Source organism: Canis aureus, chromosome 24 (genome assembly GCF_053574225.1).
Source record: "Canis aureus isolate CA01 chromosome 24, VMU_Caureus_v.1.0, whole genome shotgun sequence".
Taxonomy (NCBI): Eukaryota; Metazoa; Chordata; class Mammalia; order Carnivora; family Canidae; genus Canis; species Canis aureus.
The window spans coordinates 37862665-37883891 of NC_135634.1; the positions used below are offsets into that span (position 1 = coordinate 37862665).

Consider the following 21227-nt stretch of genomic DNA (forward strand, 5'->3'; position numbering starts at 1 on the left):
AGTCTCCAAAGTCCTAAGTGGTCCTGGGTTCCTTCTGTCTGACCAGGTGAGTTGGGAAAGAGCCTGGGAAGTCTCCCAGACCTCCTCTGGATATCCCACCCACTCTCTCCTTTAAGATCTGAGTCACTGTCCTTTGGATGCTGCCCCCTTCACCAGGAGGAGAAGTGGCTCTCTTCCCTGGGTGCTGCCCAGCTCACAAAAGCCCTTGGGCCCAGTGGCACCTGAGTCATGAATGTGGATGAGGCCTGCCTTCTGCTTTCTCACGGAGGAGCAGCTGCTGCACTGAAAGCAGTGGGGTTACATTTGCATGAGCTTTGCATGTAACTGTGGCTTTATTTTTGGAAGAGAGAAGGGCAGGTTGGGATCCGTGGGTAATCGTGTTCCTGAGGAGAAATGTCAATCATCAGCGCTAAGACACAAGCTGCCCACCGGGATGGAGGATGGCTCCGCCACAGCTGAAAGCTGACGACCTGCACACAAAAGGCTGCCAGGGAGAAAGGCTTTTGATTCCTCCAGAGCAGTGGGAAGCAGAATTGCTTCCGATTGTTCACCCCGATGGAATGACTCAGCCCGCCAGTGATTTCCCTTTCACTTTCTGCCTTTTCACAGACCCAAGTGCACTTAATTGAGAGCTGCGTGGGCCTCTGCTCCCAACCCTCGGGCCACATGCTCCCCCTCAGACCTCAGCCACTCCTCACTGCCCACACTCCCCCACCCTCTTCCTCCTCCATTCTCGCCTCCTTTTCATTCACCCCTTCACTCCGAAAATATGTACTGAGCTTTGCACATGGAGCCCTCCAGGCATCAGCCAACCAAACTTGGGGGGGTGGGTTGCAAGCTGAGCTGAGCTGATTAACCTGCCCCAGCACTTGCCCCAGCCCCAGCCCCTGCCCCTGCCCCTCACCTGGAGCAGCAAATGGGAGGAGAGGTCAAGGACAGGAATACAAACACTGGAATTCTAGATAAGAAAGGCTGAATCAGGCAGTGTACTAGGGGGAGGAACAGAGGGTCAGGGGGAGAGTCATCTTGAAAGGGGAGTCAATTAACTCTGGGCACGTGGCCCATTTAGCCCCAGAGAGACCTCTGCCTGGATGCTGGCTAGGGGCCCACCCACCAGCCCGGTGGAGCCCCCGCCCCCCTCCGCCCCCTCCAGCCCCAGCTGACAGATGCCACAGGGCTGCTCTCACATCTCTGCAAGGCCCAGCTGCCTTCCTGGAGGCCGGAGGCAGGTCTGGCTGCCGCAAGTCCCTCTGAAGCCAGCCGTGCCTGCCACAGGGTGATGCGGGTGGGAGTGGGGGGTGGTAATCTTTCCCTAAAGACCTGCTTTTTAATTTTTTTTTTATTTGAATGTAGCTCACACACAATGTTACATTAGTTTCAGGTGTGCAATATAGCGACTTGACAAGTTTATCTATACTCACCACAAGTATAGCTACCATCTGTCACCAAACACTGCGATTATAATATCATTGACTATATTCCTTCTGATGTGCCTTTTATTCCCATGACTTAATTCATTCCATAACTGGAAGCCCGTGTCTTCGCCCATTTTGCCCATCCCCCTCTCCCCTCTGGCAACCCTTAGTTCTCTGTATTTATAGGTAAAGACTTGTTCTTTTTTTTTTTTTTTAAGACTTGCTCTCTTAACTTCAAGACATGTGAGCTCTAGTTCTAGCATCTTTCTATACTGACTTATAATTTCACAAGCACTTGCTTTAAAAATCCATCCCATATATACCATTTTTCTTACTGGGGCCAAGCATTATCAACTATGTAATTTCATTTATCCTGTGAATACCTGCTCTGTGAGTTAGGTATCAACTGTGCTCATCTGACACCTAAGGAAATAGAGATGCCAAAAGGTTAAGTCTCCTGCTGGATGATGGAACAGACCCATTGATCTGTGATCCTTTGTTGAGGGCCTAATGCAATAATGCCAGTAGAACATACACCATGTAGGGGGCCTAATGAGTGCTATCTGATGGTTTCTCCTATGAACCCATGACTGTGAAGGCACAGGTCCTGTCTTTGAGGACTTTGCTTAAAGGAGCAAAGAAGTCCTAGCAGGTAAGTCCAGAAAGTGAACTGTTTGTATATCTCAGAGCTGGGGTGAGGGAGAACTAGAAGTAGAAAGCTTTCCTGGCTTCCCACCAAGCATCTTTCCATTATAGGACTCTCCCCGAGAACAGCAGTTCTGTACACTTTGGGACTGTCAACACCATGCAGACAGAGAAGCAGGAGGGAAGACTATGCAGACAATGCCAGTAACAGGGTAACCTGACAGCCCAGTCAGCATCTTCGGCCAAGGTGTCTGGTGTGTGCGTGTGTAGGGGGGTGTCTTAGCTCAGGCTGCTATAACGAAATACCACACACTGGGGGGCTAACAACAGATGTTTATTTCCCACAGTTCTGGAGACTGGGAAGTCCAGGATCAAGGTGCTGGCAGATTAGGTCTCTGGTGAGAGCTCTCTTTCTGGCTCGCAGATGGCTGCCTTCTTGTTGTATCCTCACTTGGCAGTGAGAGAGAGAGAGAGAACAAATGCACAGAGCAAGCTCTCTGGTCTTTTCTTGTGAGGGCACCAATCCCATCATACGGGCCCTATCCTCATGCTCATCAAAACCTAATTACTTCCTAATACCATCAGTCACATCGGGGGTTAGGGCTTCAACATGATTTTTATGGGGGACACAAAGCTTCAGTCTGTAACAGGCAGACGATAGAGTTGAGAACTTTTACCTCACTTCTATACAAAAGAAAAACGAAAAAAAGAAAAAGCACTCATGTGCTAGGGGTAGAGAGAGCTGGTTCCAATTCAGCAAACTCCTGCCAGTCCCTCCTGTGTTTTCAGTTAAACCGGTGCTGCTTTTTATATTCTTTTTATTTAGGTGTACCTGTCTTGTCTCTCAACCGGATCCATAAAAACAGGCACTGCCTTATAGTTCTTTGTCTTGGCCAGAAACTTTGAACAGGACAGGAACGTGAAGGATAGGGTAAATTTGCTTTGCCCCAACTGACTGGTTGACTTAAAGTCTAAGAGGTGGAAATTTGGATTGAAACCAGATTTGGATTCTGTTTTTATAGACTTGGCTTCCTACTTTACTACCTGTTGTGGGACCTCAGATTAAGTCACATACCTTCCCTGCGCTTCACCTTCCCCTCCACAGGCTCACTCAGCAAATCCTTGTGTTCCCTGTGAGCTGATTTTAATTAAAAACATGTATTGAGCACCTACTGTATTCTTAGCAATCTGCTCAATACCGTGTGGGATACAAAGAAGCTTCAGTCCAACCTGCCTTCAAGCAAGTTTAAAGATAACTGTTCATCTCTGAAAGATTAAATAATGCAGGAGCCGTCACTGGCCCTTGAAGGCCGAGTGCCTAGTGAGCTAAGCACTGAGTAGCAACCGTGGGCCCAGTAGAGAGGCTGCTTGTGGTCTGCAAGTCTTCCTGTGGGGCCATACCAGTCAGGCCTGAAAGAGGGCCATGGTGTTCCTTCGAAAGGAAGCTGTGGTTTGACTACCAGGTCAGTTTCCTTGTGAGAGGCCTTGTCTCTCCTCTTCTCAGCACCCAACACGATGCTTGGCACGTGGTCCACCTTGAGGGACAATGTAAATGAATAGTAGTGTGAAGTTCTGCAACTTCCACAGATGGAACTGAACATGAGGATGCAGACCATGGTTCAAACTTATCCTAGACTGGTGACACCCCATCAAAAGGAAGGAAGCAGATACAAGCAGAGCTCGGGCCCCAGATCATCAGCCAGCAGCCATTCCTGGAGGTAGGTCAGCTCTCTCATGTGTGGCTGGGGCCCAGGTGGAGCCTAGAGTGGTTTCCTCTGCCTTCTCAGTCACTGTACCCACTGAATGATCATCTTTGAATGGTGCACCACTGCCAACCTGTGTAATTCCGTCCTGTGGGAATCCCATTTGATTCAGGCAGCCTTGCACACACACATACACTCTCCACAGCCCCTCTTTACACATGTGGCCCCAATAGAGCCCCACCCCCAATCTGGAAAATGGAACCCAGTTGGCCCTATTCAATTCGTAAAATGCAAAGGATACTAGTTTTGAGTCCAGGACTCGTGATGTGACCTAGGCAAGTCCCTTTCCTGCTCTGGGCTTCTGGGTAGCCTCTCTGTAGTAAAGGAGTTAGGGTAGAGGATCTCTGAGCTCCTGCTATCTCCAGCATTATGGAATTTTGACCAAGGAAGATGCTGCCCTTATTGATCAGACTGCCTCAGAGCAGGGAGGCCCTTCATCACCTGCAGCAGGATGATCTCTCTGTTTGGTCAAAACTCCTTTACCCTACCCTGCCACAGGGCTGCTGCCTCTTACCTCTGCTCTGCCAGTGGCACCCTCTTATTAATAACAGCAGTACGTGGGGCACCTGGGTGGCTCAGTCAGTAAGCATCTGCCTTCAGCTCAGGTCACGATCCCAGGGTCCTGGGATTGGGCCCTGCATGGGGCTCCCTGTTCAATGGGGAGCCTGCTTCTCCCTCTCCCTCTGCCCTCCGCCCCACCCCCACTCATGCACGAGTGTGCACACACTGTTTTTCACAAACAAATAAATAAAATCTTAAAAAAAAAATAACAGCAATGCACCCTCCCCCACCCAAGGGTAATATGGTGAGGTGTGATTTAGGGTCTCTGTGTCTCGCTTACTACCCTCTTGTGATGTATTGGCCAATAAGTGTCTCAGATGTCAGCTCTCCTAAAAACAAGACATCTAAGAGAAAAGAAATCCTAGAAAAATTCCCACCCATGTGGAGAAGTAGTTCTATACAAGAGGATTTATCAACAAAATGGGAGCATCTGAGTAGGGAGCAATGAATGAAATACAGTGAGAGTCTACCACACAGCAGGTAAAAGAAGGAACATGAACTGGTCCCAAATATAACATGTTAAATAAAATAATCAAGCTCGCAGAATGATACATACAGCAGGATGCTATTTATATAAAGTGAAAAAGCAAAGCAGTACATATATAGTATTATTATATGTTAAGAATGTTTAATGATTAAAAAATGTACACATGAAATCCATGATAGGGAATCCCCTGGGGAGAGAGAGATGAGAGAGAGAGAGGAGAAAGGAAGAGGTAATGGGGATTTTAACTTTGAGATGTTTTATTAAAGCAAGTAGCATTTTAACAATTGTCAATTCTGAACACATTACTTAGATTATTTTTATAGTATTTCAGTATTTTACAAACGGATTGAAATTAAAGTTAGATAGACGAAGAAGACTCTAAGAACCGCATGTCAGGTCCCCAAGCAAGCACTGGTGAGAAACCTTGCCTGGGGGGAACCTTGTTCATCACAATCCAGGTGGCTGCCCTCTCCAGTGCCTGCTGCCCTTCACCTTATGACCTTCTTCGAAGCAATTCCAAAGAAGGAACTGTTCAAGTTTTAGGAAACAGGGTTGCAGGACCCTAGAGTCTGAGCGTGGGAGGGTAGGTGGAGGAGGGTGGGTACACTGAGGTGATATAACAGAATTTCTATAGTTTCACTTCCTTTCCTTGCTCCCATCTCCCCAGACCCTCCCAGAAAAGTAGGACCCTACTTTTCCTCCAGGGTTTCTCCTCCCCATCCCTGGAAGCAAGGAGTCATTAGTTAAGTCAGGAATTTAAGACCAAACTATTTGTTCCTTCCCAGTCTTCAGTGAGCTCTGGGCTTTGGCATCTCAGCAGGGGGTGCCAGGCAGCATGTGGAGATGCCCCAGAGCAGGGCAGTGGGTTCCTGCTGGGCCTTCCTGCAGGACCACTCCCTGGACAGTGACTGGGAGGGGAGGAGAGACAGGCAGGGGTGAAGGAGGGAGAGAAGGTGGGAGAAGGAGGGAAAATAACCCTTCTGGAGGCTGAGCACACTGATCTTGTGAGTGACTTCTCCAGACAGGGTGAGGGGACAGGGGAAGGAGGGTGTAGATCCTCTCTCTTCCCAGGCCAGAAGTCTGGATTTGTGTAGGCAACGCCAGAGATGTTTCTCCTCGGGGTTTGGGATAGGAGGGTGAGTAGTATTCCTTGTCACCAGAGAGACCGCTTTACAACTCCATGTCTCGACCTCCATATTCCATAAAGGGGATGGGAGAGATTTGCTACTTTGGCATGAGCCCTGGTTTCCTTTGGGAAGGAGAGTGCAAAATGGAGTGAGGGAGGGGCAACTGTTTAGGGAGTAGAAGTAGCTCAAAAGGGAGAGCTTCCCAGGATTCCAAGGTCTTTCTGGTCTTGTTGTACATAGCAGCTAGATTGAGGGCAGGCAGGGGGTGGGGTCAAGTAGAGGATGGAGAGATCTGGCCTGGTACTGGGGGGGGGGAAGTCTCCTGAATTCTCTGGGGCCAAATTTTGAGACGTATAGGCTAGGGTGTCCCCTTTTCTACCAGATGTTTTTGGTTATTCTTTTCTTTTCTTCCCTTCTCTTAAGCCTGGAGTCTAATTCTCGCTTGACTCTTTCTGGAAAGTCAGTAGGAGAACATGCAGGAGAGAAGGTCATTATGACACAGTGAGAGGTTCTGTGGCTCTTTCATTTTTCCTCTCTTGTCCTCTTCTCTTTTTTTTTTTCCCTTCTTGAATCTCCAGGATCTGCGTGATTACTTATTTTCACCCCAAGTATGTATAATAGTCTGGGCCAGTAGGGATTTGTTCCCAGGAATATAAATGTGCCCCTTTACTTTGTCCTTCCTGAGTGTATAGATAGCAAGCCTGGCAGGGGTGGGTAGATGGGAAGACCTAGGGTTTGGGAACTCAGTGGGATCATAGCCACATTTTCTGTGATGCTCTCTCCAAGTTGAAAGCAGAACAAGTCTAGACACTTAAAGGTAATTAATTCAGCTTCAAGTGGATCTGGGGATAATCTCAAACTTCAAAGCTCCTCTGTGTGTCAGGATCTAGGAAGCAGAGAACAGAGGATCTGGGGCTACAGGACAGGAATGCACTCAGAGGCCCAGAGGCCCTATCCTGCACCCACTCCTCTCCTGTGCTCCCTGGCATCATTTGTCTTCCTCCTCTCAATCCTCTAGAGCCTAACACAGTGTTCATGTGTCACAGGTCATCCAGGCTGCTGCTCAGGTGAACCAAGAAACTTACCTGTCCCTAAAACCCTGTCATCTGCCCAAAAGAGAAATGAAGCTATGGCTTGAGGCCATGGACCCTACTTTTCCTCCAGGGTTTCTCTTCCCCATCCCTGGAAACATAACTTGGCTATTCAGGACATGAGCCTTGTTAAGGCTCTGAGCCTTACCTATAGTCCCCAGCCTTGTGCTATAGCATGGAGGTCCTAGAATTTGGTTCTAAGTTCAAGTCCCAGCTTAGCCACTGGCCAGTTAAATAACAGAGACCACGTCATGTAACCTCATGCCTTACTTCTTCATTTTTGTTCTAGGAGCTATAGATTTGAAGCCTTTGCTTCCATAGAACTTATATTCTGGTAGAGATGCACACAATAAACAAAAAATAAGATTGTTTCAGGTTAAGAAATTGTTATAAAGGAAAAAAAAAGAAATTGTTATAAAGGAAATAAATAGGTTGGTATAATAGAGGGTAATGGGAGGCATGGATTTTTTTTCAAGAGTAACCCTAGAAAGTCATTTTGCAGGGGTAATATTTGAGTCGAGAACTAAAGGATGAGAAAGATAGGTGAAGAACTGAGGAAAGACAGTTGTCAGCAGCGGCAGCAGCAGGTAGGAAAGCTCCTCAGTGGGTAAAACCTTGGTGTATTCACCAACAAAGGAGAGAGGAGTCTGGCTATACTTGTGGATGTGAGCAAGGAAGGAATGGGGTGAGATAAGATTGGAGCAGTAGGCAGAAACCAAGGCCTGTCCAGGGTCTTATTCTAGAACAGAAGCTTTGAAGGAGTGCCTGAAATGACACTGACACTTTAGGTGCTTAGGAAGAACAGACTGGGGAAAGACATATTTGGAGGTGGTCTCAGGGACCACGTGAGGGGAGATGGTACTGGAACAGGAGAGCCATGAACGGATTCATGCAGCCTGTCTGCCAGATACTACAGTTATACTCCAATTATATGATATGCTTCTTGAGGGCAATACCCCCATCTTGGCCTTCTGTTGATCACACACACACACACACACACACACACACACATCTGTAGAACACTTACCATGTGCCCAGCACAGCCCTTGACTTGTTAGTTTGCTTCATACTCATATTGGTCCTGTGAAATAGCTATTATTTCCATTTCATAAGCAAAGGAACATCAGTCAGGTTAATTTTGAAATATCTGTCTGATGCCAGAGCCAACTGTCTTACCTCTACATCATTGTATATATAAATTCATAAATGTGTAGCAAATAGGCAAAAAGTAAGTCACCCGTTGCCCAAGTGGTGCAATGTGCAGAGTGCAGGAGAGGCTTCTGGCCAAAAATAACTTCCCTACATATGGAGAACAGTAGGATTTTTGCTTCTTAGGATCTGAAGGCCCAGCTAAGCAAGAAATGGATAATGTGGGGAGGGAGTGAAAAACACATCTTTGTCATCATCAACTGGTAAATTAACAGAAGAACTCTGTGCTTCTAAGTGACTTCGTTGGGGATTGGGATGCAGGAAAGTTGCATGCCAATGGAATGGAGAGCAGTAGTTCTGGAAAATGAGGTGAGGCATTGAAGATAGCATAGGGATGATGAATGCTACAGAAGAACAATGATGGATACCCAGGAAAATACTTGGAAATTTTGGGGTGTCAACTAGGTACTCGGCCTTCAGTAAACGTACCAGAACTGTTAGCTCATTTTGGTGTCTCATAAAGTTCTGTTGACAATCTTATGAGGTAGACATAACTGTGTTTTCTTGAGTCTAAGAGGCCATCAATATAATAATAGCTTTTCAAAGAAACCATACATTACACTTACACCCTGATGTTTTGTTGTGTTGCGTCTCTATGAGTGGAATATAGAATGTGTTTATTCGTAACATCACTACTTCATAGTTCAGGCAAGCAATGCAAGTTTGAACTCCAGCCTTCATATTCAGAGTCTGAAGAGTGTTCTCTTCCACTATGCATGTACATGCTCTATAACCCACCTGGGACTTCTTTCACACCTTTAGGATTGACAGTGTAATTTAGAGCAGAATAAAGAATATAGGATTTCTTCTGCATTTCCTATTTTATTAAACTCAGAGTTCTCTATCATCTATCTTTTGACTAAGCAATACTCCTTCACAGTGCATGACAACCACGTAGTTTTTTCCAGCTTTGAAAGTCATGTGACCTACGCTTAGAGATTTATCCAAATTTGCAAATGTGCCAGTGTTGACATCCCAATGTATTCCTCTGTGTGGTGACTGGCAAGGTTGTTGTTATTTTCAGCATTAGTTACAAAATGCATTCCTATTACTTTTTTTTTTAAGTTTTGTATTTTAATTCCAGTATACTTAACATACAGTAGTGATTCAACACTTCCATACATCACCCGGTGCTCATCACTGAGAAGTTCCCTCCTTAATCCCGTCACCTATTTTACCCATCCCTGTACCCACCTCCCTCTGGTGACCATCATTTTGTTATCTATAGTTAAGAGTCTGGTTTTTGTTTTGCCTTTTTCTCTCATATATGTGTGTGTGTGTGTGTGTGTGTGTATCACATCTTCTTTATCCATCCATAAAGATGGATCTATCCATCCCACTTGGGCTGCTTCCATAGTTTGGCTATTGTAGATAATGCTGCATTAAACTTTGGGTGCATGTATCCCTTTAAACTAGTATTGTTGTATTTTGTATTTTTATTTTTTTAATTTTTTAATTTTTTTAAAGATTTTATTTATTTATTCATGAGAGACACAGAGAGAGAGAGAGAGCGAGAGAGAGAAGCAGAGACAGAGACAGAGGGAGAAGCAGGCTCCATGCAGGGAGCCTGATGTGGGACTCGATCCTGAGATTCCAGGATCACACCCTGGGCCAAAGGCAGGTGCTAAACTCCTGAGCCACCCAGGAATCCCTATTGTTGTATTTTTAGTGTAAATACCCAGTCGTGTAATTCTTGGATTGTGCATTCCTATTACTTTTAAACACAGTTTAAGTGTATTTTAGAATTACTTTGTGAAACTGAAGGTACTTCTCAACATTCAAGGATACAATTATTTGCCTCTTCTTACTCTCCTGAACCCTCCCCAGCCAGGCCTTTGTTTCCATCCCTCTATCCAAACTACTCTCCTCAAGGTCAATGACAATCCACCTCCACAGGACCAGGTCCATTGATCACCTCTCAGCAGCAGCAGCAGCAGCACTTGACACCATCCTTATGAAGCATTTTCTTTCTTAGGTCTTCTCTGTCAGAGCCTTCTCAGTTTCTCTTCCTCGTTCCTCCTCACCTTCTGACCTCCACGAACCAGTCCTCGAACTTTTCTTATCTTCTTGCCTTCACTTCTGTAGTTACATCACCTAGTCGAATAGCTGGCTTCTATAATAAACAGCTTTTACATGCAGCTCCGCACCCATCCTGCTGCCTACCTTACAGCACTCCTTGGATGTCTAATAAGCTCTGCAAACAATGTCTTAAACCAAACTCCTATTTTCTACCCCTACCTCATCCTAAACTGGTTCTTTTTGTGGTTTCTTTATATCTTTCTTTATAGCTCAATAAATGGCAACTTATGTCCTCTACTTGCTTGGATAAAAATATTGAAGTCATCCTTGACTCCTCTCTTCCTCTCATTCCCTGCATCCAGTCCTATAGCAAATTCTATGAGCTTGACTTTAAAATTACATCTAAAATATAATTTTAGTCATGTTAGTCATTCACCTAATGTAATTGGCCCACCGTTTCCAGGCCCATCAGCGCCACTTTTCCACCCTGCAGCCAGAGTGACTCTCTGCAGCCTAAGTCAGATCAAGTAATCAGCTGGGTAAAGCCATATAGGGGCTCCTCATCTCAATCAGAGTTAAATTCCAGCCCTATGGCCAATCAGGCTCTATGTTTCCCGGTACCTGTTAGATTGATTTCTGCCTATCCTGATTTCTGCCCACCCACCCCCCAATCCCCATTGCTAACTATTCTCCAGCCAGGCTGGTCTCTTGGCTGGTCTCACATATGCCAAGCACACTCCACCACAGAGACTTAGGGCTTTTGCTCTTGGGACTTAGGGTTTTTGCTCAGGGGCTTCTGAGCTTCTTCTCTCTCCCCCCGAGATCTCCACATGGCTTGCTCGCTCATTTTCTTGAGGCTTCTTCAAATGATACCACAACAGAGAGGCCTCTCTTGTGCTGCGTGTATAAAATAGCCACCTCCCAGAATTCTATGCTACTCACTCTGCTTTATTTTCCTCCATAGCACATTTATCACTAAGGATAGTAGACATTGATTTGCTGATGGCCTGTCCACACTGCACTGAACACAAACCCCACAAGGGCAGGGGCTGTAGCATTATTAGTACTACTGTAACCCAAGACTCAGAAGAGGGCCCTTCTAAAGGAGAGTCTCAGTGAATGTTTGTTGAATTCATAGACAAAGGAAGAATGAACAAAGAGTCCGGTAACAGGGCAGAGCTCTCATTAGGAGAAGCATATACTTCTCTACTGCTCAGATCTAGCAGTCAGAACCAACTGCTCTCCAAGTCACCATCGAGGACTATGCAGTGATTGGCCCATCTCAGGCTGACTTCTTCCTTCTGTCCCCTTCCAGGTGTACAGCTCTCCCAGGCTCTGTGAGGCTTCTGCTATGACAGCAGTTTCTTCGTGGTACCAGGACTGCCCCTTGCTGCCACAGCCACATCAGGTCCTTCCTCTGCCCTGTCTGTCCTTGGCCCCAAGTCAGCATGGGTAGCGTCAGTAGCCTCATCTCTGGCCACAGCTTCCACGGCAAGCACTGCCGGGCTTCGCGGTACAAGTTGGGCAAGTCCTCCCATCTCAAGAAACTCAATCGGTATTCAGATGGGCTGCTGAGATTTGGCTTCTCCCAGGACTCGGGCCATGGCAAGTCCAGCTCCAAAATGGGAAAGAGTGAAGACTTCTTCTACATCAAGGTCAGCCAGAAAGCCCGGGGCTCCCACCACCCAGATTATACTGCACTGTCTAGTGGGGACATAGGCGGCCAGGCTGGGGTGGACTTTGGCCCGTCCACCCCGCCCACGCTTATGCCCTTCTCCAATCAGCTAGAAATGGTAAGCAAAGGGTCTCTGGTAAGGGCGGGTGGGTTGGAAAACCAAGGAAGAGCAAAATGGGGGTGAAGAGAATGGAGGCAGGGAGGGGAATAGAGGCAATGATACTAAAATGCAAACCTCCAAGAAGCCAGAGCAGTGGTGGTGAGGGCACTACCCTATACTACTGTAGTTACACTACAGAGATCTAAGGCTGGATGAGGAAATTGAAGTGTTGGTCAGTCCCCTAATCTGGAAGCCTTGGGTGAGCCCCAAGCAAAGAGCAAAGGGGCAACGAAAGCCTTTCTGAGCTCTACTGGAATGTAACTCTGAATTGTCAAAACGGGACCAAGAGCAGCATTTTCACGTGCATGGCAAGGGGAAGGAGCTCTGTTATCTCTGGAAAAGCCAGAGATGGAGGGTCCACTTGGAGAGAGCGAGCAGTTTCTCTGCTAGCCGTCTCCTAGAGGTGGGTTTTTCCCTCACTCACAAGCCAGGCCTTGGAAATGTCTTTGGCTGGATAAGAACTGAGTTTATTATCATCAATTTAGCAGGGATGAGGTTAAAAGAGCCCTACAGACTAAGAAATCCAGCCCTTGTGCCACCTCAGGCTCTCAGGGGTCCCACGAGTGGACCTGAAAACAATTTTCCTAGTTAATCCTCTCCCCCCACATGGGGAGATGAATCCATGGCTTTTGATACTAGGAAATGACTCCCTTAGTTTGCATAGAACTTTAAGTTTTTCAAATTAAAGGGCTTGTAGACTGTAGTGTACTCTCCCTGTGAAATGACAGTTTTCAGAAAAGGATTGTTATTCCAAGGGATCCTTACAACCCTTCAATACTAGTCACAGCCAGTTTTCTTGCTCGTGGCCTACTAGAAGGGACAGTGAAAGTGAAGAAGGGATTGACCTCTATGAGGACATCATGCTCTTCCAGTCTAATGTCCTTACCCTACAGCACACAGAGACCCAGAGTCAGAGCCCTGGCCCAGCCATGGTTCATCTCAGCCACTGAACCTAAAAATGCTGTTCATCATCTCAGGAGGGCCAGGACAAGCTCGTGACTGGTTGGTAGTTTATAAAACAAAGTGCCTCAGGGATCCTTTAGGATATCCCCTAGCCACAAAGGAATGTTTCCTTCTTAAGAGGGACTCCGAATATTTGGCTGCTTCAGGTGAGGCTGCCTATCACTATGGCCAAGAACGATGCCCTTTGGCAGGCACAAATACCCAGACAAGGGAAGGGAAGGTGAAAGGGGAGTTGAAGGGAGATATGGGATCAATATGGCTGTTTTCTTCACCAGGGCTCAGAGAAGGGTGCAGTGAGGCCCACGGCATTCAAGCCTGTGCTGCCACGGTCAGGAGCCATCCTCCACTCATCCCCTGAGAGCGCCAGCCACCAGCTGCACCCTGCCCCTCCAGACAAGCCCAAGGAACAGGAGCCAAAGCCCAGCCTGTGCTCTGGAGCACTGTCTGACTCTGGCCGGAACTCCATGTCCAGCCTGCCCACACACAGCACCAGCAGCAGCTACCAGTTGGACCCGCTGGTTACACCGGTGGGGCCCACCAGCCGTTTTGGGGGCTCAGCCCACAACATCACCCAGGGCATCATCCTCCAGGACAGCAACATGATGAGCCTGAAGGCTCTGTCTTTCTCTGATGGGGGTAGCAAGCTGGCCCACCCAAGCAAGGCAGACAAGGGTTCCTCATGTGTCCGTTCCCCCATCTCCACAGACGAGTGCACCATCCAGGAGCTTGAGCAGAAGCTGCTGGAGAGAGAAGGTGAGCTCCAGAAGCTGCAGCGCAGCCTTGAGGAGAAGGAGCTGGCGTCCAGTCAGGCCTATGAAGAGCGGCCGTGGCGCTGCAAGGAGGAGCTGGAGGGCCTGGAGCAGAAGTGCAGCAAGTTGAAGCAAGCCTCACAGAAGAGCCAGCGCACGCAGCAGGTGCTGCACCTCCAGGTGCTCCAGCTCCAGCAGGAAAAGCGGCAGCTCCGGCAGGAACTTGAGAGCCTCATGAAGGAGCAGGACCTGCTGGAGACCAAGCTCAGGTCCTATGAGAAGGAGAAGACCAGCTTCGCCCCCGCGCTGGAAGAGACGCAGTGGGAGGTGAGGCTTTACAGGGTGGGCTTGGGGTGGTCAGGCGTCTGATGCCAGTCCCTGGTTCTCTAGGTCCTAGGCCATGGTGTGCGAACACAAATTGCCCAGGCAAAGTGAGCCAAAGCACCAGCCTTGGAACCCAAAGAAGGAGCTCCATGGTAAACCATGTTGGGGATACAATTAGTGTGAGTTTCCTACTCTCTCCTACCTCTGGGCCTCTTGGCCTCCAGAATTGAATTGACTGAGTCATTGACTGAGAAGCTGGTACCAGGAAAACAGAGGCCTCACTGGGCAATCCAAGTGCCAACCCACTTCATCTGTTTGCAGGAGGCTCAAAAGAAGACTCCCACCCTGGAAAGGAACTGAGGAGGCGTTGTATCTGGTTAGACCCTCGCCAGCCCCAGGTCCGAGTGACCCATCCTCAGTAGCACCGCTGCCTATTTGCACTGGAGCGTTCTGTATTTACTCTAGAAATTAGAGTGACAAGCGTTATCAGGAGTAGAGGGAAAGGATCCTCTCTATGACAGGGATGAACCGGGGACTGCACACGTGAGAGGAGAGAGTCCCTTGTGTTTGCCAGGTCTCCCAAAGAGGAGGGGATGCTGGCCATGGGAGCAGTGCCTTTCCTCTTTCCCACTGATGTTGGCACAGCAGACCCCACCCCAGCCATAGTTTCTCAGCCAGGGCTCAGAGACACAGGCTAGTCCCAGCACTAAGCATCCATCCTTACTGCCTAATCCCCAACTAAGCCGGGCATTGCTGTGACCTCATCCCGGATTGTCCAGTCAGGCTATATAACAAAACAATAAATAAAATAAATATTTATAGTAGCACGTAAATGTATTATAAACATTTAGAATAATAATTTATCGAGTGTTTATTTATTTTTTAATAATAAATTTATTTTTCAAGCCCTTAGTTCTCCCATTTAATCCTTATAATAACCCTATGAAGTAGGTGCTATTACTAATCTATAATTTAGTAAGGGAAACTGAGGCACAGAAAGGTTATAGTAGCAAATAGCTACTTAAATGAAGTCACCACATAATAGGCATCAGAGCCAGGATTTGATCCTAACAGTTTGGCTCCAGAGTTCACATGTTTAATTACTACTCCTTATTGCCACAAGACTAATGTAGTTTATCACCAGGACCAGCCCAGCCGATCGTATCATATATTGTCCAGCTAGGATTCAAAGGCAGGCCCGTGCGTCAATCAGAACTCTGTGTTGCTCCCTCCATGAAACGAATACAGGCTTGGTCTTAGGAAGGCATTTCTTGGTCCCACACAAGCATTGTAAGTGGGGCTCTACATTGCTTCATAAGTGGTTTATGAGAACAAGGGGTTCGGATTAGTACTGTGAGTGGAGAAGTGAGGAGAAATTAGGTGGCTTCTGGTCTTGATCCAAGAATCCATTCTATAGAGGCCCAGGCCCTGACCTTCATTCTGTCCAACTTTCCCACAGGCTGGCAGGAAACACCCTTGTGACACAGTCGGCCAGACTGGTCTTGATCTTCTTTTGAGCCACCCGTGACCCCAAATGGTCAAGACCCTGAAGACACAGGATCTGGATCACATGGATCTGAATCAGTGCCTTTGGTTTTGTCTGGCCAACTTTTGAAGAGAAATGAGGATCGAGAGGGTGGAGGGGTGAGGCCGGGGGAGAACATAGCTCTCCATTTGGCAGATCTGAATTGGACACTCTGAATGTGTTGCTAGTCATCGGAGTGCAGCAGTTAATGACCAAAAATAGTCTTTATCCCGGTAGGGAGGGAGAGGAGCTGGGTGTGTGCAGGGATGAGGTCAGAGCATGTGGGCACAAACATGAATGGTGGAAGTCTGGCAGACATGGAAATAATATCATTTACGTTAAGTGTGGACGATGGATCTACCAGTAATGATCACTGATTGACATATAACCATGGGTTTGGGTCCAGATTGAGATTTAGACTCTGATTTGAGACTGAGGCAGGCCTATGGATGGACCAAGTCAGGCTGCAGAATGCAAGGAACCCCGGAGAAGGGCTGTGCCTTCATGGGTCAGACCCAGACCATCATGCTCTTGAGATACTGGGTCAGGACCAGCCTAGTTCTTTGGGCGGTTAAGATGGGACTTGGCCCAGGTAAGGACCTCTTCTTACCTCTTAGCACTCTGTCTTCTCCTCTCCCCAACCCTTGGCAGGTGTGCCAGAAGTCAGGTGAAATCTCTCTCCTGAAGCAGCAGTTGAAGGAGTCCCAGACAGAGATCAATACCAAGGCTAGTGAGATCCTCAGTCTGAAGGCGCAGCTGAAGGACACCCGGGGCAAACTGGAGGGCATGGAGCTGAAGACGCAGGATTTGGAGAGTGCCCTGCGCACCAAGGGCCTAGAGCTGGAAGTCTGCGAGAACGAGCTACAGCGCAAGAAAAACGAGTCTGAGCTTCTCCGAGAGAAGGTGAACCTGCTGGAGCAGGAGCTGCTGGAGCTGCGGGCCCAGGCGGCCCTACAGCGAGAGGCCGTGTCTCTGGGGCCAGGGCTGGGGCCTGGGCCTGGGCCTGCCTTCTCTGAGGACATCCCCGCCCTGCAGCGGGAGCTGGAGCGGCTGCGTGCAGAGCTGAAGGAGGAGCGGCAAGGCCATGACCAGATGTCTTCGGGCTTCCAGCACGAGCGGCTGGTGTGGAAGGAGGAGAAGGAGAAGGTGATCCAGTACCAGAAGCAGTTACAGCAGAGCTACCTGGCCATGTACCAGCGGAACCAGCGCCTGGAGAAGGCTCTGCAGCACCTGGCCCGCGAGGACGGTGCAGGGGAGGCCTTTGAAATTGACCTTGAAGGGGCCGACATCCCCTATGAGGACATCATAGCCACTGAGATCTGAGGGGCTCCCTGGGAGGGGGGGGGGGTGAGCGATCTGGCGTTGGGGGGCAGAGGTACCGAGCCTGTCAAGGAGGGCTCCTCTCCCCACTCCCCTGCTCAGTAACTCAGGCCTCTGAGAGGCCTTCTCCGAGGCACAGGCCTGAGACTCTCCAGGGGAGGGGAGAGGAGAAGAAAGACTGCTACAGGATCTTGCCAGCCCTTGGCCACATTCCAGCACTTACCATCCCTGCAGCCCGCCAGGCCTCTGGCCGTCCTAAGAGATGGGTCCAGGGATCTCTGTCACTTGCTGAAGAGATCTCTAAACCCTGCTCTTTGTTTAAAAAAAAAACAAAATCCCTAGACCCTCTCCCAGGAATGGTGGTAACTGCTGTACTGGCCGATGGCCACCCCAGGACAGAAGCTTCCCTTCTGCTTCTTCCCACAACCGCTTTTTTATTTTTTTGCCCCTGGACACACTGGGATGCCTTGAGAGTCGAACGAAGCCATCTATGATCAAAAACCTTGGAACCTGACGGGGTCATAACCTGAGCTATTTTTCTCTGGCCTCAGAGCTGTAGGGGTTCGGTTCTGGTGTGGAGAACCTGGCTTAGCAGCATCAGAGCTGTCTCAGCCCTGGAAAGCCACAAGAAAGGAGGGGAAATCTGGGGCAGCCCAGGCATGTCTGGGTTCAGCAAAGCCCAGAGGGAGTCAGAGTCAGGTGGTAATGGCCAGACCCTGCGGGGCCCTGCTAACTGGAGGCAGGCCACCCCTTGGACAGCTGGTAGCCTTTGACCTCAGTGACCACTCTTCTTAAAGCCATAGACACTGAGGCCCTGGGAGGGGGAAGATTGAAGGTGCTGTGACACAGGGAGGAGCTTTACAAGTGTCCCCAGGGGAGCCTCCGGATCTTTCCGCCTAGGGCTAGAGATAGGGGTTTCTCCACCTGGTTTAAATGGGCCAGTGGCTACCCTGAACTCTCTTTCTTCTCAAAAATCCAGCCTTTTCTGGATCCAGAATAATTTATATACAACTAAAATGTTCAGGGATGATCTGACATTTCCCTCCTTTGCCCGTGGCTCAGTTTCATGGCACACCCTTTCCCCTTGGGGTTGCCAGTACTGAGCTCACACAAGACTCCTTACGGGTCAGGAGTGTGGTGGGCCAGAGCCCCAGGCGAGGACAAGAGACACAGAGCAGCCTTAGGAACCGTCCCATGGCCCCTGGCTAGCCTCCCTCTGCCTGGGCCCCACAGGAGTCCCCAGCTGTAAAGAATCCAGAGAGCTTCAGTTTGCAGGGGGCTGGGCCAGTGCTTGGGAGAGGCTGGGGTTTCTCTTCTGAAGATGTGCGAGCTGGAGGAAGAGAGAATGGTGGAGTTTCTTAGTTGCTTGGTTCAGAGGGAAAAAAAAAAAAATTTTTTTTTTTTTTTTGGTCTTCTTTCTTTTTTTCTTTCTTGTCTTTTCAGAAGCAAGCCAGATCTAGCAGGCAGCCAGAACTGTTCCATGTTCTATTTTTGACTCAAGCTACAGCTGTTGTTCTTTCTTAGGACAGCCAAGCCTTGCTGGATTCCTGAGCTTCATGCCTGCTTGCTGAGAGGGGTTCACTGAGGTAGGAGGGATGAGAGAGTCTGGGTGTTGAGCAGTCTGAGGCCAAACCCCCTGGTTCTGCCTCCCTGACCACAGTCCTTACAGGACCCAGAGCTGGAGTGGGAGCTGCTGCTTGTCACCCTCCACCCCCTGCCACTGCCCTGCTCCCACCCCATATTCCTCGAGGGCCACCACAGTCTCTCTCCCTGAGTCGGGGCTAAGGGTAGGGTCATCTTCCCTGCAGTTGGCTCTGCCTTCTGCTCCCTGGGGTCAAGCTGTGTCCATGACAGAGGAGTTTTTTTGGAATTTCAAGCCATTGGTCTTAGTTATAGGCTAGATTTAGACCTGAAATGGATAGGCTACAGCCCCCTTCCTGCTTGGAGGGCAGCACCCTCCACTGGGCACAGTGCAGACCCTCAAGTCAAAGACGTCCCATTCCCTGTGCCACGCTGTTAGAAGGCGGCAGAGGGGATGGTAAATGAGCCTTCCACTGGGAAGGCACTTTGAGACCAGAACAAAGCAGGTGACTCCATACAGTTTACACAGAGTTTTATTCCGGATAACTTACTGACAGGGAGAATCAGGTGGAGGGTGATCCCAATGCTACATGCTCCACAAAATCTAGACCCTTAGTCTACAGATATTATAAGGCTAGGGGACACTATAGTGAGATCAGAGGATTTGCGTGCACCTCAAAGGGCTTGCTTGCACCTAGTTGACAGCTAACCTTTAATTAGATCTGTGGCACCACCTGTGTGTCAGGAAAGGCAAGACTATGTTCTCTCTAACAGATTCATGAGGGGCCAAAACAAGCCTCCCTTAATCCCAGCCTGCGAAGGCCTTTCTGAGGTATGCACGTTAACCTCCAAGGGACCCAGAACACATAGCGCCAGGGGAGGTCATCGAGTGAACACGAGCAAGATGGAGAGCCAAAGATAGAGTCCGCATTGTCAGCACTCCTACACACAGCCCTCACTCCCTCTATTTCCACCAGCCTGTGCCTTGTTGGAGTCCTTTCTCCCAGTGAGACTGCCATGAGATAAAGGGGTTGCTGTTCCCTCCGCAGGCTGGAGATGCCCCACTACTCCCACCCCTAAAGAGCAGCCAAAAGCCCAGTGCCCTGCCCTTAAGACCTTGGGGTGCTTAGCCCAAGGGAAGACACTCAGGGGCAAGGTCTGTGCTCCACCATGGTGTGACCATACCAAGCACTCTGACTCCTTGCCTAAGGCCAACCCACGGATGCCTGGCAACTGAAGGCCCCAGGGTGACCCACGGTGGCACCAGAGTGCAACAGGGTCCTGTAACCTAGTGACCTTACCGCCATGTGACTTTTCTTCCCTTCCCTATGGAAAAACATCCTCACTATTCCTGGACCATGCCAAACTCAGCCTTTCCGGAAGGAGGCTCTGAACAACAGAGGCTGAGCGGGGACTGGGAAGTCAGATGTCAGGGGCTTCAGAGCATATGGCCTGGCCCAGGGCCAGCCAGCATGAGCCTGCTGCCCCTCGCTCTGAATGCTCCTGCTGGCATGCTTGCTCACTCACTCAGATGAACCTGCTCTGCTCTTCCAAAGGATGCCTGGCCTGAAAATGCTCGGGCTGCCTACGAAGAGAGAGCAGCATCCAGGACCACCTCACCGAGAAGGGGACTCTGCCTCCTGGCCTTGCAAGGACCAGACTCTCAGGGCTCCCCCTGGGGATATGTCTCCTGGCTGCTGTGTCATTCAGGTTAACTCCTGCTGGGTGCACTCTGGCCTCCATAGGCACTGAGCTCTATAGGGCCCGGGGAGGGTTAGCTGCCCCCTGAGAAACACTAGCTGACCCCTCTGTTCCTTGCCCTGCTCTTGTCCCAGCCAAGCCTGGGCCACCTCTTGCTGATGGAGCAGCAGCTTTGAGAGAGGGCTTTCCCTGTGGGTCCTGAATTCTCCTGAGCCAGAGCTGCCATGGCAGGAGGCTGTGCACCCCGTACAGTGGAAGCTTCTTATGGGGTCGCTCTTGTGCTGAGAGTGCAGGCAAAGCTGGAACCTCCAGCCAAGGCTGGCTTTGGATAGACTGGCATTTGGAAGACTATGTACATAGTTATTTTTCTCTGGGTTGTTTCTTGGTTTGGTTTGGTTTGGTTTGATTTGCTTTTGACAGCTTCATTTTATTTTTGATGCCCCTTTTTGGCCATGTAAACTATTTCTGATAATTTTATGTTTCTATTTATGAATAAAGAATGCCATTTCTCATGCCCTCCAGAACTACCTTTGTCTATTCAAGCTACCCCGCTTCTCCAGGCTATGGCATGGCAGTTCCTTGGGGCGCCTCCATCTGGAACGGGAAAGGTGATGTCTCTTCCTGCCAGTGAAGGAGGTGCAGACAGCCTTGATGAAGGCAGTGCTGGCTGGGGGAAAGCATGGGCCTTGGCATCAGGTGGACTTCCAGCCGGTCTGTGCCACTCTCCAACCCTGTGGTTTTATCTGTGAAGGGACCTGAACTGACCCCGAGGAAGGAGAAAAAGAGACCAAGGGACATGGTTGTCTGCAAGGCACAGGGTCCAAGAGAACCCCTCCCCCGGCCCCTACCTTAGGCCTCCCCTCCCTCACTCTCTAGCTGCTTGCCTCACCAACCAATTCCTTGGCCTATTGA

General features: G+C 49.2%; 1 protein-coding gene across 5 annotated transcripts in view; it reads left to right on the plus strand.

Annotated features, from left to right (window-relative positions):
- Nucleotides 1-20839, plus strand: part of LZTS1 (leucine zipper tumor suppressor 1) — a 51322-nt gene extending 30483 nt beyond the window's left edge. For 2 of the 5 annotated variants that reach the window (XM_077868942.1, XM_077868941.1), the window contains 3 exons: nt 11633-12110; nt 13391-14191; nt 16365-20839. In XM_077868942.1, the coding sequence (XP_077725068.1) occupies nt 11766-12110; nt 13391-14191; nt 16365-17036 (1818 nt within the window). In that variant the 5' untranslated portion in view covers nt 11633-11765 and the 3' untranslated portion in view covers nt 17037-20839. Of the gene's footprint in view, nt 1-3647; nt 3779-6585; nt 6607-11632; nt 12111-13390; nt 14192-16364 lie in introns of those variants that run through there. The other 3 variants (XM_077868943.1, XM_077868944.1, XR_013363219.1) reach the window with 3 other exon arrangements.
- Nucleotides 20840-21227: the final 388 nt, after the last annotated feature.